Genomic DNA, 12,235 nt, shown 5'->3' with positions numbered 1-12,235 from the left:
TGTTTCACATGTTGAAACTTTTTGGATCTACTCTAACTTTAGTCAAGTAAATAGTAACTTGCCCGCTAAGTACTGAAACGTTTTCTGTCGTGGACCCGATGCCTTTTTTCGTGCGAAGGCAGAGCGTGCGCGATACAATAAAAAAAGTAGTCTGGGTATGAAAGCACGGTCTCAAAACCCGAACTTGAACTGAGCTTTGGCCCCGCCAGCACGCTGGCGGCCCTGCCTGTCCCCACCGTGGGCTCCCTGCTGAGCCGCAAACTGTCGAAGCAGCTGCTCAATGTCAATGCCCATTCCGCCTGCGCCTCCAGATCCGCCTCCAAACCCTGGTGGGAAGCCAGCGCCGCCGCCGCTGGCGCCGCCGGTACCGCGACGACCAATGTCGTAATCTTTTCTCGTGTCTTCGTTCGATAAAACTTCGTATGCCTCGTTAATTTCTTGCATTTTAGCCATAACCTCGTCGGCCGACAGCTCGTCGCCTCGGTATTTGTCCGGGTGATACTGCTTGGATAATGCACGGTACGCCTTCTTGATCTCCTGCTTGTCGGCCTTTTCATCCACTCCAAGGACCTTGTACAAGTCCTTAGTAGGTGTCTGACCTCGTGGTCTCTGCATTTCAGCCTGGATCTCTTGGTACAGCTGAATCACCCGGTCGTCGGCTTTGCCGTGATGGATCAACGGATCCAGAAGCCTCAATGCACCATGCAAATTTCCCGACTGCCGCTCCAATTGAGCTTGTAAAAGCACAGCTGGTAAAAAGTCTGGATCTGTATCTCTCACGCGAGCACACACTTGAGCACCCCGATCCCATTCCTCTTTGGCGCTGTATGCCTCGCACCGCCGGTGCCTTAATTCGTCTAAAAGCATGCTTGTTTCACCATACGATCGAGGAACACCCAAATTGTCGCATGCACTAAATACCTGCGCCTCAACGTCCTTGTACTTCACCTTGAGCGGGTCGCCCGTTACGGACTTTTCCAATTTTCGTAGAAGCTTCGATGCAGTAGCACATTGTTTAGCGTCGGGGTCGTAGTTCAAGCAACGCCTCAACAGCTTCAACGCCTTTTCCCGCTCATTATCGAATAAAAACATAATTTCGGCTAATTTGGCCGTAGCATCAGCGTCGCCGCTCTCTTGCGACACAATTTCTTGCAGATCGGCAAACGCTTGGGGCACCTCGCCTGCAGACATTGCGCACTTGTAACGAAGCCTCCGGACAAACACAGCTCGTGGCGAGATTTTGAGGGCCTGGGTCGTCGAGGAAATGCAGTCAAGGTACTCTCCATTCTGATCATCTTGCTCAGCAGACTGGAACAGTTGACTGGCCAGTGTGGCATCCGATACTAAAGAGTCTACCCGTTTATCCGAGCACACCTCAGAATCTATGAGACACTTGTCCCAATTGCCCATCCGCAAATACAATTTTGCCCGGTAATATCTAGCGGCAGTGAACTCTGGATCGATGTCCAGGGCTGCAGAGAGGTCACCGAGCGCTTGCGGGTCGCGGCCTGCGGCTAAATTGGCAGTGGCACGCTTGTAAAAAGCTAGATGGTTCCGCGGATCATTGCGAATAGCTTCGTCAAACTCGCTGAGGTCCAGAGCAAATGCCACTGCGGCAAGCCCAGACGCCAGCACTGCTGTAAATTTCATAATCAAAGCTTCGGCAACCAGCTCAGGATTTGGAGTTTAAATAGGACAGTCACGTGTGAAATAAACAAATATACCAATTCATTAATAAAATAATCATTTTCTAGATAGTCAGATTGATCCGGGGGGTCTTTCTGCAGTGGGCAATGGCAAGCTGCCGGTCCACTGGGTTACCTGGCGCTGCAGCTCGTCGAACTCAGGCTGGATAGCTAGTGCGGCCTTGAAATCTCGGAGCTTGTTGGCATCAGGAGGCAGGGCCAGCTGAATTCTTGTGGATAGGTTAACAACCTTATCCAGCAATGCAGCAACGCGGTCGTAGTCACGAGCAGTAAAGCCTCGAGTGGTCATGGGTGTTGTACCCAGCCTTACTGCTCGAGGCAGAGACCATTTGTCGCCTGGAACAGCAGTTGGAGAAATAGCAATGTGCGCTCGCTCACAGGCAGCTTGAACTCGAGCTCCATCAACACCTTTGTTTGCCAGTGACACTACTACCATATGGATATCCGTGCCTCCAGACACAAGTTCGTAGCCTCGTCTCACAAGAGCTGCCTCCAACGATTTTGCATTTGACATTAGCTGTCTTTGGTAGGACTTGAAAGCGGCAGTCTTTGCCTGCCATAGTGCCACCGCCAACGCGGCAATCGTGTGGTTATGAGGGCCTCCTTGGTAGGCCGGGAAGACGCTGAAATTAATTAGTGATTCGTACTCCTTTTTGAAAAAAATCATGGCGCCACGAGGTCCGCGGAGGGTTTTATGAGTTGCAGTTGTAACAACATCGGCATACTCAAAGGGAGAGGGAATAAGGCTAGCAGCTACCTGACCGGCGGTATGGGCCATATCGACGACCAAGTAAGCGCCTACTTTTTGGCAGATTTCCTTCAGACGCTCATAATCAATGAGACGGCAGTACGAGGAAGCACCGGCAACAATTGCTTTGGGTCTAAAGCGTTGGGCGACATTTTCCAGATCATCATAATCGATGCGACCAGTGCTGAGATCGAGCTGGTACGGCAATGTTTCGAAATAGGTGGAAACGGCAGACACCTTGAGCTTGTCTGTTTGATATCCAAACGACATGTGTCCGCCATGGGTCAAAGACAAGCCCATTAGTCTGTCGTGAGGCTTGAGCAGCGCGTGATAGACTTGAATATTGGCAAACGAGCCAGACAAACACTGCACATTAACACCCCATGCTTCAGGGGACAGATCGTACAGAGCCAGAGCTCGTTCTTGACAAAGGATCTCCAGGCGATCGACAAAAACGTTTCCGCCGTAGTGCCTTCCTCCCGGATAACCTTCCGAGTATTTGTTGGCGAGCACCGATGATTGGGCTTCAAGAACGGCACGCGGCATGCAGTTCTCGCTTGCAATCAAATTGAGCCAGTGACGCTGGCGATTTTCTTCAGCGGCAATGAGAGCAGTGACCTCAACGTCTGCGGCGAGAGGCTGCAAAATGAGGCTGGCTTGTTCTTCATTCGGGGGGGTAGGAGCGCTTGTAGCCTGAAGAACAGACGGCGAGGAAGCTTTTCTTGCTTGGTCGGTTTCTTCTTCTTCTCTAGCTCGTTTCATTTGATGGAAATCCGCGACGTGTAATGGAAAAAAGGCCGTGTAAGAAGAGGTAAGGAAAGCGGTTAGAAATTTACGAGGATCTGAATCCCGGGTAACTCAGCCCGGGGACGATGGCATGACTTCCAGTCACTAGGTAAGTACCCGGGACCCTAAACCGCTTACCCGGGTACAGTCTTCCACATCCGCGAAATTTTTGGCTGTCGTTCACTCTGGCGACCCATTGAAACAAATACTCGGACTCACAATGCCCCAGCCGTCTGAGCCAGCCGCGTGGCCATAAGCTTCCGGTCGCGAAAAGCTTAACCCTGCGATCATCGTATCAGGCAACCCATCAGCCTATTTAGTAAGCTACAGCCGCGGTAGGAACAAGGAGCAACCCCGATCCAGACTTCCTATTCAGTCATTGGTCCGCAGTAATAGAAATGCACAACAGTCCTGCTCGCGAAAAAAGGATCCCGTTAGAAGTGGGCACACCGCAGTCCGCAGGTGATAGCGATAGCACAAGCGTTTCCTCGACTCCTATCTCGACCCCACTTTCCACGCCCATCGTGGCCACCGCAGGCATAACGGCATGGCTTGACACCACATTGGAGGAACTAGTGCAGCCTGAGCTGTTTGTCTCGTATCCGGCAAAAGACCCTGTCGATCTCGCCACCCAAATTATGACAACAAAGCAGCTAACTTGTCTTCCATTGACCAATGCGGAGGGCGATGTGGTTGAGTATTTGGACTACTCGCACCTCAACTGCTATCTTCTCCTAGTGCTCGGCCGGGTTGAGCCTGCCGGCAACCGTGCGGATTTCCATGCCCAAGCCGAACAAGTGCGAAAGGGAATCCCGTCCAGCGCTGAGTTCGCCGCCCAGCTAGGTGCCGTTGACCCCATCGTCCGTATGCCCGTGTCGTCGACTCTGTCTGCTGCTGTGCGTCAATTCGCCGCTGGCGTTCATCGTATTGCGTGCGTCGATACAAATGATCGCGTCGTGGGTGTGCTGTCCCAGCGGCGCATGGTCAAGTACGTTTGGACAAACATCAAAAAGTTCCCGCTCCTTGAGGCGTTTTTGGATAAGCCTCTTGGAGAGCTGCCTATCGGGACTTACCAGGAGATGATCACAGTTCAAGGAGACGCACCACTCCTAGATGCTCTTAGTCTTATGCACGACGAAACAGTCTCCAGCGTAGCAGTCGTTGATCGCGAAAAGAACCTGCTGGGCAACATCTCCGTTGCCGATGTGAGTCTGTTGACTCGTGGTGCCCAGACACCCCTATTGGCCCAGCCCTGTAAACATTTTTTGACGGTTATTCTCGAGAACCGTGGCCTTGTCGACGGCAAGGACGTTGTACCTGTTTTTTATGTTGATCGCCAAACCAAGCTTGGGCTTATTATTGCCAAAATGGTTGCCACAAAGGCACATCGCCTGTGGATCGTCGAACAACGCGATCCCGACGCCATCAGCAGCGGCAAACTTGTAGGGGTTGTTTCGCTCACAGATGTCCTCAATTTCCTTGCTCGTCAAGGCGGCTCCTTCCTCGACCCTGAGTCGGCCCGCCGCCACCGCCGCTCATCTTCCAGCTCTGTGCGATCGAACTCACGAGCAAGAATGGGTGCCAGTCCGCATAGCTCTCACATGCGACCCAGTCTACACAATTGAAAAGACCCACCCCTTCTTCTGAGGTCTGCTATTATACCTAAATGTGACGGTCCACCTCCTGTGCTGGCACAGGCTCTACTAGTCTCGTATTCCGTAAAACAACGTACGCTATTTTCTCTCCTGCCTTGCCCCTCTCTTTTTCCCCCAGCAGGCCGGCTAAAAGGCGCTGACTCAGGAAGCATCCTCATCAACTCTATCGCGTTTAACTTTCCCGCCCACCATGCCTCGTCGACGCCGGCCCACGTTCTCTGGACGTCCCGACGAGTCTTTGCCCGCTATGTCTCTGCCACGAGCTTCTATGGAGAGCGTCAGAACGGCCAATGAGCCCTTGCTGGGTAGCTACGCCGCCGGGTCGCTCCATTCGCATATCAACGAAAACAGCGATGAAGATTTGCTTGACCACCGCTCCCCGCGTAACCGCGCGCAAAGTCAGACAACTCAGTTCGTCAACCGCTGGTTGAGGCGTAACTCTACCGCACTGCGTTCGGGCCAGCCTGATCTGGAACAGATGCGGGACGAAGTTGTTGACCCCTTTGACAATTCTGGGCCTGCGGTGGCAGATTTTTCCGACAGCGAAAGTTTGAACTCGAAACCTTCGACTCGCCGTTCCAGCGTGGACTCAAGCATTGATGATGTGTGTATGCCTTTGGACTCTCCTGTTGAAGACTCTGTTTTGGAAATCGGACGCAAACAATGGCCGGATATTTCGGTTCTCAATGATTTTGTCTTGAAGGAAATGAAGGAACAAGAACTCACCGAAGCGGCAGAGCTTGTCAGCGAGGGCCTTCGTGATCGGTATGCTGTCAACGAAGCCGAAACTGACGGCCCTCTGCGTCCTCCCAGGTTCGTTCCTTGGGCAAAGCAGCGTTCAAACACTCCACGACCCTTGCAAAACATGGCAACTTATCGTTTCACATATTTCCGTGATGACTTGCCCGAGACTATTCATTCACCTACTATTTCCGGTTTGCTTAAGCCCGGTCAGAGCTTTGAAGATCTTTTTCCCCCGGTGGGCATCGAATGTAATGAGCAATCACCTCGCCCCCATGGATCAGCCTCTGCAGCCTCGGTAAATTTACAGCAAGGACATCCGCAGCCCTTACAACCCCAGACGACGGGGGCTTCTGCATCCGGAATGTCTGCACGGGATGTGCCGACTCCGGCGACTGCTGCTGCTTTACTGGAAGTCAATGGTCACCGAAGTTTGACCCAGAATGTCGCAGACCGTCAAGGTCGCACCACGCCAATTGGTTCTCCCAGAACAACTCCTGCTGTCGGTCCGCAAGGTCATGGCGCCCCTGCTCCTGGTCCCACTGCTGCCCCCACTACGAACGCTCCGCCTCAGCCTGTGGGAAGCGCTTCGTTAGTTGAGTCAAACCAAGCCCCCACCCCATTTTGGCTCGATATTCATGCCCCTACGGAGGATGAGATGAGAGCAATTGCCAAGTGCTTTGGAATCCACCCTTTGACCTGTGAAGATATTTTGCTCAAGGAAACACGCGAAAAGGTCGAGCTTTTCCGAAACTACTATTTCATCTGTTTTACCTCATTTGATGTGCGCACCGCAGTCAGCAGCCAACGCCGTCAGTCTCGACGACCCTCAATCTCAAACCAGTCACTTTCTTCGTGGTCCTCGAAGCAAGCACCGCGGAAAGATCGGTTGAAACCAGCAGCCATCTACATTATTACCTTCCACACAGGAGTTATCACTGTGCACTATTCTCCAACTCCACACACAATTAATGTACGACGACGAATCCGGTTGCTGAAAGACTATTTAAATTTCAGCTCGGACTGGATCTCCTATGCCCTCATAGATGATATTACAGACGGATTCGCCCCCATGATTGCGACAATTGAACAGGATGTCACATATATTGAAGATGAAATTTTGCGCATGCACGGCACTGAAACAGACGACGACAACGAAGACCATGGGCCAATTGGATCCGACGCATCGTTTTTGACCAAAACCTCCTCCACAGGCAAACGCGAGTGGCAGGCCAAGCATGGCATGTTACGAATGATTGGTGAAAGCCGGAAACGTGTCATGTCACTTATGGGCCTGTTGGCCAATAAAGCAGATGTCATCAAAGGCTTCTCCAAACGTGTCACTGAGCAGTGGAGTGGTGCACCTCGAAATGAAATCGCCATGTATCTCTCCGATATTCAGGATCATTTGGTCACCATGGTGCAAAGTCTGAATCACTACGAAAAGCTACTTGCGCGCTCGCATTCCAACTATCTTGCTCAGCTCAACATCGATATGACCAAAGCCAATAATGACATGAACGACGTACTCGGTAAGATCTCAGCTCTGGGTATGATCGTGCTACCGCTCAACGTGGTTACTGGGCTTTGGGGAATGAACGTACTCGTTCCTGGCCAACACGACGACAACTCGCTGCGTTGGTTCTATTCAATCATTGTTTGCATGATCACGAGTTCGATTGTTTTTTATTATATTATAAAACGATATGTGTAGATGGTTTTAGTTAAACTTTTTCTTCCCGCTTAACGTACACAACCTTGGCAGGGTGCTTGGGCAAAGTGACCATGGACTCAAAGTCGACCTCGGGCAGCTTTCCGCCCTCGGGGAGCGTCCACTTCATTTCACGCACAAACGTAGAGAAAATAGTACCGAGCTGAACGTAGGCGAATTGCTCGCCAATACAGCGATGGCGGCCAGCACCGAAAGGCAAGTAGGGAGAGGCGGCGCCCTTGGAGACTTCGCCAAACCCATAGTCGATGGTCTCTTCAGTATCCTTACGGGTATCCACCTCCAACCAACGCTCGGGAACAAAGTCATGGGCGTTCTTGAAGTAGTCCTCGTGCATCATAGAGTAGCCAGGGGAAACCATAACGTAGTGGCCCTTGGGAACAACGTAGTTGGTGTTGGGAATAGGCATAGGGCGCAGAACCTTGCGGAAAATCGAGTGCAGAGGAGAGTGCAGACGCAGAGTCTCTTTGATAACGGCAGTAAGGAAAGGCATCTCCTGAAGATCCTCGTAGGTAATGTCGTTAAGCTTACCATCGGCATCACGACCACACACACGCTCCTGCTCTTCGTACATCATCTCCTGGTACTGAGGCTTTTGACCAAGGTGGAGCAAAGCCCATGCAGAAGTAGAGGCAGAGGTGTGCTGACCACCCATCAGAATACCAATACACAAATTAGCGATCTGGCGATCGGTCAGCTTCTTGCCATCCTTATAGGTACAGTTGTTTATAATACCATCGATGAGGTCACGGTTGTGGACCTCGCCTTTCTCATCGCGACGACGGCGGTCGATAACCTCCAAGTACTGGTCAGAGATAGCCTTTTGGGCGTTATCACGAGCCCAGTAGTAGGGCAAAGGCAAGTTGGGGAAAACAAAATTGAGAGGCTTGAATCCCTTGTCTAGATCAGAGTAAAGCTGAGCAGTGTGAGCGCTGAACTTCGCCCGGACCTCGTCGCCCAGCAGACTGCGCGAGGCAGTGTAGATGGTCAACTCGGGAGTGGCACCGGTAACGACGGCCTCGCCGGATTTGTTGCCAAAGTATGTGGAGTTATCAAGGAACTGACGAACCTCCTCTACAATCTTGGGCACATACGAGCGGAACGAGTCCCGAGTTAAGGCAGCCTTGGCAAATTTCTTCTGCTCCATGAGGCGGTGATTGGGGCAATCGTAGACTACGCCCTCACCAAAAACAGGAGTCGTCAGATGCTTGTAGGCTTCCTCGGCAGAAACATCCGCAAGCTTGCCGTTGAGAACAAAATCGTGACCTTTAGGTCCAAGGTACACAGTCATGACACTGCCGCACATAACGAAGGCAAATTGGTCTCCGTACTTTTGACGGCAGTTCTCAAAGAACTCGTATGGTGCCATACCATAGGTCACCGCACTACCAATCCATGGGAAAAGGTAAGGCACAAGGGGCACGCGATGGGGGTACATCAGCTTGTACAGGAGCTGCTGCAGGAGGTTCAGGGCGATAACCAGAAAAACGAAGCCGGCAAACAATACGGGTGCACTGATGTATAAAGGAGCGGCATGTACCCACGCGCTCAGCACGCCAAAGTGCTGCATGCAGTGGTCCAGAACTTTTTCAATCGCCATGCTGGTAAGCAGAAAAACCGCGTAGAGTAGTGGCTTATGTAGCTGATGAGACACAACTTGGGCAGAACACCTGACCACACAGGGTGAAAAATCAGGTGATTTGGTACATGACGGCCGTTGAAAATAAAACATTGGGCACTCTGGATGCCCGTCTATAGGAAATATAAAAATTTAGAGGCCGGCAATGTTGCGATCGCACTCTGCAGCTCCTCATCGCACTGAGCCCCGGGAAATACGACATAACCCGACAACACAGTCAGCTGATCAAGACATGAACGTTATCCGCGGCAGGGCATACTCGTCGAGCACAAAGTAAGCACGCTTGATGCCGTCCCATGTAGTCCGCGGCATCTCGACGGGCATGGCCTCGTAGGATACGTCGAAGCCAAACTCGCGGACGTCGAATTCGACAACCTGCTTGTAAACATCATAGATAATCTGGCGGTCGGCGCCCAGGCCGTTGAAAAATGAAAATACGCCCTCAAAGTCCAGTAGCCCACACACTAGGTCGAAAAACTCAAGCATGTCGCTGTAGTGCTCGCTGAACGTGTCGTAGTAGATGCCGGCGAACGTTACGCCTTGGCTAAGCAGCTTGGCCAAAGTTTGTTTCCAGGGTCCTTCGAGAATCACGACATTCGGTTTGTCGTACCATCCGTCGGCCCTCATTTTAGCTAAAACAGTAGGGTGTGCTTCACAGATATAATGTTTCCCGGGCCCCAGTTCCTGAATAAAGCTGTCGATGATGCCCATACCAAACCCAACATTAAGCACATTGCGGCCGGGATGGGTGATAATTTCGGCACTACGCTTCATAATTGGAGTCTCCCAGTCCATCATAACACCGTCCTGTTGGTCGGTAACCAGCTTATCGTCTTCATACGCCAGGTTGGTTGTGAGGTAATCCTCTTGGTTACGCTCGGGCTCCGTAGTGCGGGTCTTTTTGCGGGGGTTCTCTTCTTTCTCAGCGCCTTCAGCGCCAGGGTTTACGGCGGCTTCTTCAGATGGCTCAGATTCCTCAGTCATGCGGCGTAGAAAGATCTCTGATCGCACACCGGCTTGGACAAACTTGACATATAAATCATTCAGCCCCCGCTCTCTGGCAATGCATCCAGGAGTCTTGTTTTCGCCATCAATTAGCATCCAACTAGCACCGTATTCGAAGAGCTGGTCAACCAATTGCCCGGCAAGCTCCTGCTGCTCCGGGGTTGCTGAGCGGCACAGAACATGCAACAGCCCGCTTTTTTTCTCAACCTCTCCAGCGTCTTCTCTCACGTCTCCCAGGAGCACGTTTGGTGGCATTCCGCCTTTTAAAAACAACCTCAGGTCGTCATATGCGGTTGCCGGATCTGACTTGAGCTCACAGATCGAAAAAATATCCATGACAAATTGTGAAATTTCATGCACCAGGGTTTTGTGTCTAAACCACCAGCCGGCATATCAAGTAGAACCATATAGATCTATATGCTGATAAAAACCTTAAAGCTCGTCATGGGCAACGTCGATGACATGGTCTGGAGAGCATGCAGCAGGGCTGAGCATATCGATGAAATAGCCGCACTTTTCGGGCTCCGAGACCCCGGTGATCTTGGTTTCTTCTCCGCATCGAACGGTAACCTCAGCGCGGCGAATGGGCCCGTTCCAGCACTGGGCACCGTTCTCAAACTCTAGGTAGAAGACGTCGTTGGCGAACTCGACTTTGGAGAACTTGCCAAGTTTGGTTGCTTGGCCATTACCGATCTGTCGCGCATCGCCAAAGAAGCAAACCTCATAATCGTACTCACCGACTTTGTTCTTGATGCAGGTTTCGCTCAGCGCTCTCAAGACATCGTCTTTACCAAAATTGAAAGCAAGCGTGTGCTCATCCTTGATGATTTGAGAGTTGAGATCGCTGAGCTCACGTTCAAGATCGCCAAGCCGCCTTTTGGCATCCTCTACCTTGGCGCTGGTGAAATCACGATTAGGGGCGGGGATACCTCCTGTCCACCCAAACACATCGGCCAGCCACTGGAGGGCGCCAGATATGATATTTTTGCTAGCAGGTCCCACGGCTGAAATTTCCGAGATCTCGTCCAAAATCTCGTTACCGTGACTGGTATCCAAAAGATCAAGGCTGGGGGAGAGCGCGCCAGCGGCAGTAATCTCTTCCCAGTCCCGAATTGCCTGCTTCACCGCTGGATCGTTGAAATTCGGATTGTAATCCTCTTTCATCTTACCAAGAACAGCATCAAGTTGTCTTTGGCGCTCCAGAGCAATAATCAGATCAGTCCGAAGCCGGGTCGATACCTCAGATAAACGCACGAGCTCTGCCTTGGCTTCCACGACTTTTTCATCCACCACGCTGACACCATGCTCAACAGCATCGGCCTCGGCCTCTTCAAGGTTCTCCTTGGCCTCTTGCACCTCTGCCTCCTTAGCTACCAGCTCCTGCTGTCGTTTCGTCAGTTCCTTTTCAAGCCACGCTTTCCGCTTTTCAGCCTCTTGGACCATTTCAGCGCGCTTCTTGAGACCCCGCTCTCGGGCTTCTTTTGCAACTTTCTGTCTCACAATGTAGTCCTCGTGGACCTCCTTGCAGCGGTCCTGGCAAACACCTTCCGGCTCATCACTGCCGTCGCAGCATAACTTGTAATCACAAACGCCGTCATTGACGAAACGTACAGGTATGTGTGCAGGAATATGGCCCTTGTTTTCACAGTAGAACTTGGTGTTGCCTACGCCAGCACAGGCACCGGTTCCTGGCTCGTCGCTACCGTCCGGACAGTCACAGTAGTCGTCGTTGACCCGATCAAAGGGAATGCGAATAGAAGGATGTCCTAAACAGGCCCACATCCCATCAGCATCAGGGACGTATTTGTCCTGATCTTGAGGCGCCACGCCTTTCAATGCTGTGGCCTGGGCGGCCAATAGAGCGACAGTTGTTGCAGCTAGAGTGTGCTTCATTGATGACAGAAGATGTCGGTGCTTGCAGCAGTCGAGGGAAGATTAACCTAGGATCGAGTGAAACCGAAATAGAGTTCGACGTAAACACGTTTCAAACCGTTAATTTAGGTTTTACACAATTATCCGCCGGCTACCCCGCCAATCCAGGGGGAATTGTTTAATGCTGTACACCGAGCCGGCTAATGCAAGTTGTACATGCAGATAGAAAATATGTATGTACCAACCAAATCAGATTCCGGACGTCGCGGCAATATTCTCTCAATGCATCGGTTTTAGTGGCAGTGGCAATGCTGCTTGCCACAGTGTATAGACGGTAGCCATAGTCCAGGGGGC

The 12,235-nt window shown here is 51.7% G+C and overlaps 7 protein-coding genes across 7 annotated transcripts; 2 read left to right on the top strand and 5 right to left on the bottom strand.

The window, feature by feature from the left end:
- Positions 1-171: 171 nt before the first annotated feature.
- B9G98_00232 (DnaJ subfamily C member 3) lies at positions 172-1,650 on the bottom strand (the record flags this gene model as incomplete). The annotated part of the gene is made up of 1 exon (XM_024806790.1): positions 172-1,650. The coding sequence occupies one exon, from the start codon at positions 1,648-1,650 to the stop codon at positions 172-174; it is 1,479 nt and encodes a 492-aa protein (XP_024662558.1).
- A 108-nt stretch (positions 1,651-1,758) lies between these two features.
- On the bottom strand, positions 1,759-3,216 carry B9G98_00231 (Serine hydroxymethyltransferase, cytosolic; the record flags this gene model as incomplete). Its single annotated transcript, XM_024806789.1, has 1 exon — positions 1,759-3,216. One exon carries the CDS (start codon positions 3,214-3,216, stop codon positions 1,759-1,761), a length of 1,458 nt encoding a protein of 485 aa, XP_024662557.1.
- Positions 3,217-3,638: 422 nt separating this feature from the next.
- On the top strand, positions 3,639-4,865 carry B9G98_00230 (Protein SDS23; the record flags this gene model as incomplete). The annotated part of the gene is made up of 1 exon (XM_024806788.1): positions 3,639-4,865. One exon carries the CDS (start codon positions 3,639-3,641, stop codon positions 4,863-4,865), a length of 1,227 nt encoding a protein of 408 aa, XP_024662556.1.
- A 220-nt stretch (positions 4,866-5,085) lies between these two features.
- On the top strand, positions 5,086-7,350 carry B9G98_00229 (Putative metal ion transporter C17A12.14; the record flags this gene model as incomplete). The annotated part of the gene is made up of 1 exon (XM_024806787.1): positions 5,086-7,350. The coding sequence occupies one exon, from the start codon at positions 5,086-5,088 to the stop codon at positions 7,348-7,350; it is 2,265 nt and encodes a 754-aa protein (XP_024662555.1).
- A 10-nt stretch (positions 7,351-7,360) lies between these two features.
- Positions 7,361-8,965, bottom strand: B9G98_00228 (Lanosterol 14-alpha demethylase; the record flags this gene model as incomplete). The annotated part of the gene is made up of 1 exon (XM_024806786.1): positions 7,361-8,965. The coding sequence occupies one exon, from the start codon at positions 8,963-8,965 to the stop codon at positions 7,361-7,363; it is 1,605 nt and encodes a 534-aa protein (XP_024662554.1).
- A 264-nt stretch (positions 8,966-9,229) lies between these two features.
- On the bottom strand, positions 9,230-10,345 carry B9G98_00227 (Protein arginine N-methyltransferase 2; the record flags this gene model as incomplete). The annotated part of the gene is made up of 1 exon (XM_024806785.1): positions 9,230-10,345. The coding sequence occupies one exon, from the start codon at positions 10,343-10,345 to the stop codon at positions 9,230-9,232; it is 1,116 nt and encodes a 371-aa protein (XP_024662553.1).
- Positions 10,346-10,441: 96 nt separating this feature from the next.
- On the bottom strand, positions 10,442-11,902 carry B9G98_00226 (Glucosidase 2 subunit beta; the record flags this gene model as incomplete). Its single annotated transcript, XM_024806784.1, has 1 exon — positions 10,442-11,902. One exon carries the CDS (start codon positions 11,900-11,902, stop codon positions 10,442-10,444), a length of 1,461 nt encoding a protein of 486 aa, XP_024662552.1.
- Between the last annotated feature and the right edge of the window lie 333 nt (positions 11,903-12,235).

The sequence above is a fragment of the Wickerhamiella sorbophila genome, assembly GCF_002251995.1.
Source record: "Wickerhamiella sorbophila strain DS02 chromosome Unknown contig1, whole genome shotgun sequence".
NCBI classification, from domain to species: Eukaryota; Fungi; Ascomycota; class Dipodascomycetes; order Dipodascales; family Trichomonascaceae; genus Wickerhamiella; species Wickerhamiella sorbophila.
Note: the sequence above shows the minus strand (reverse complement) of the source record. Positions and strands in the feature narration are given on the sequence as shown.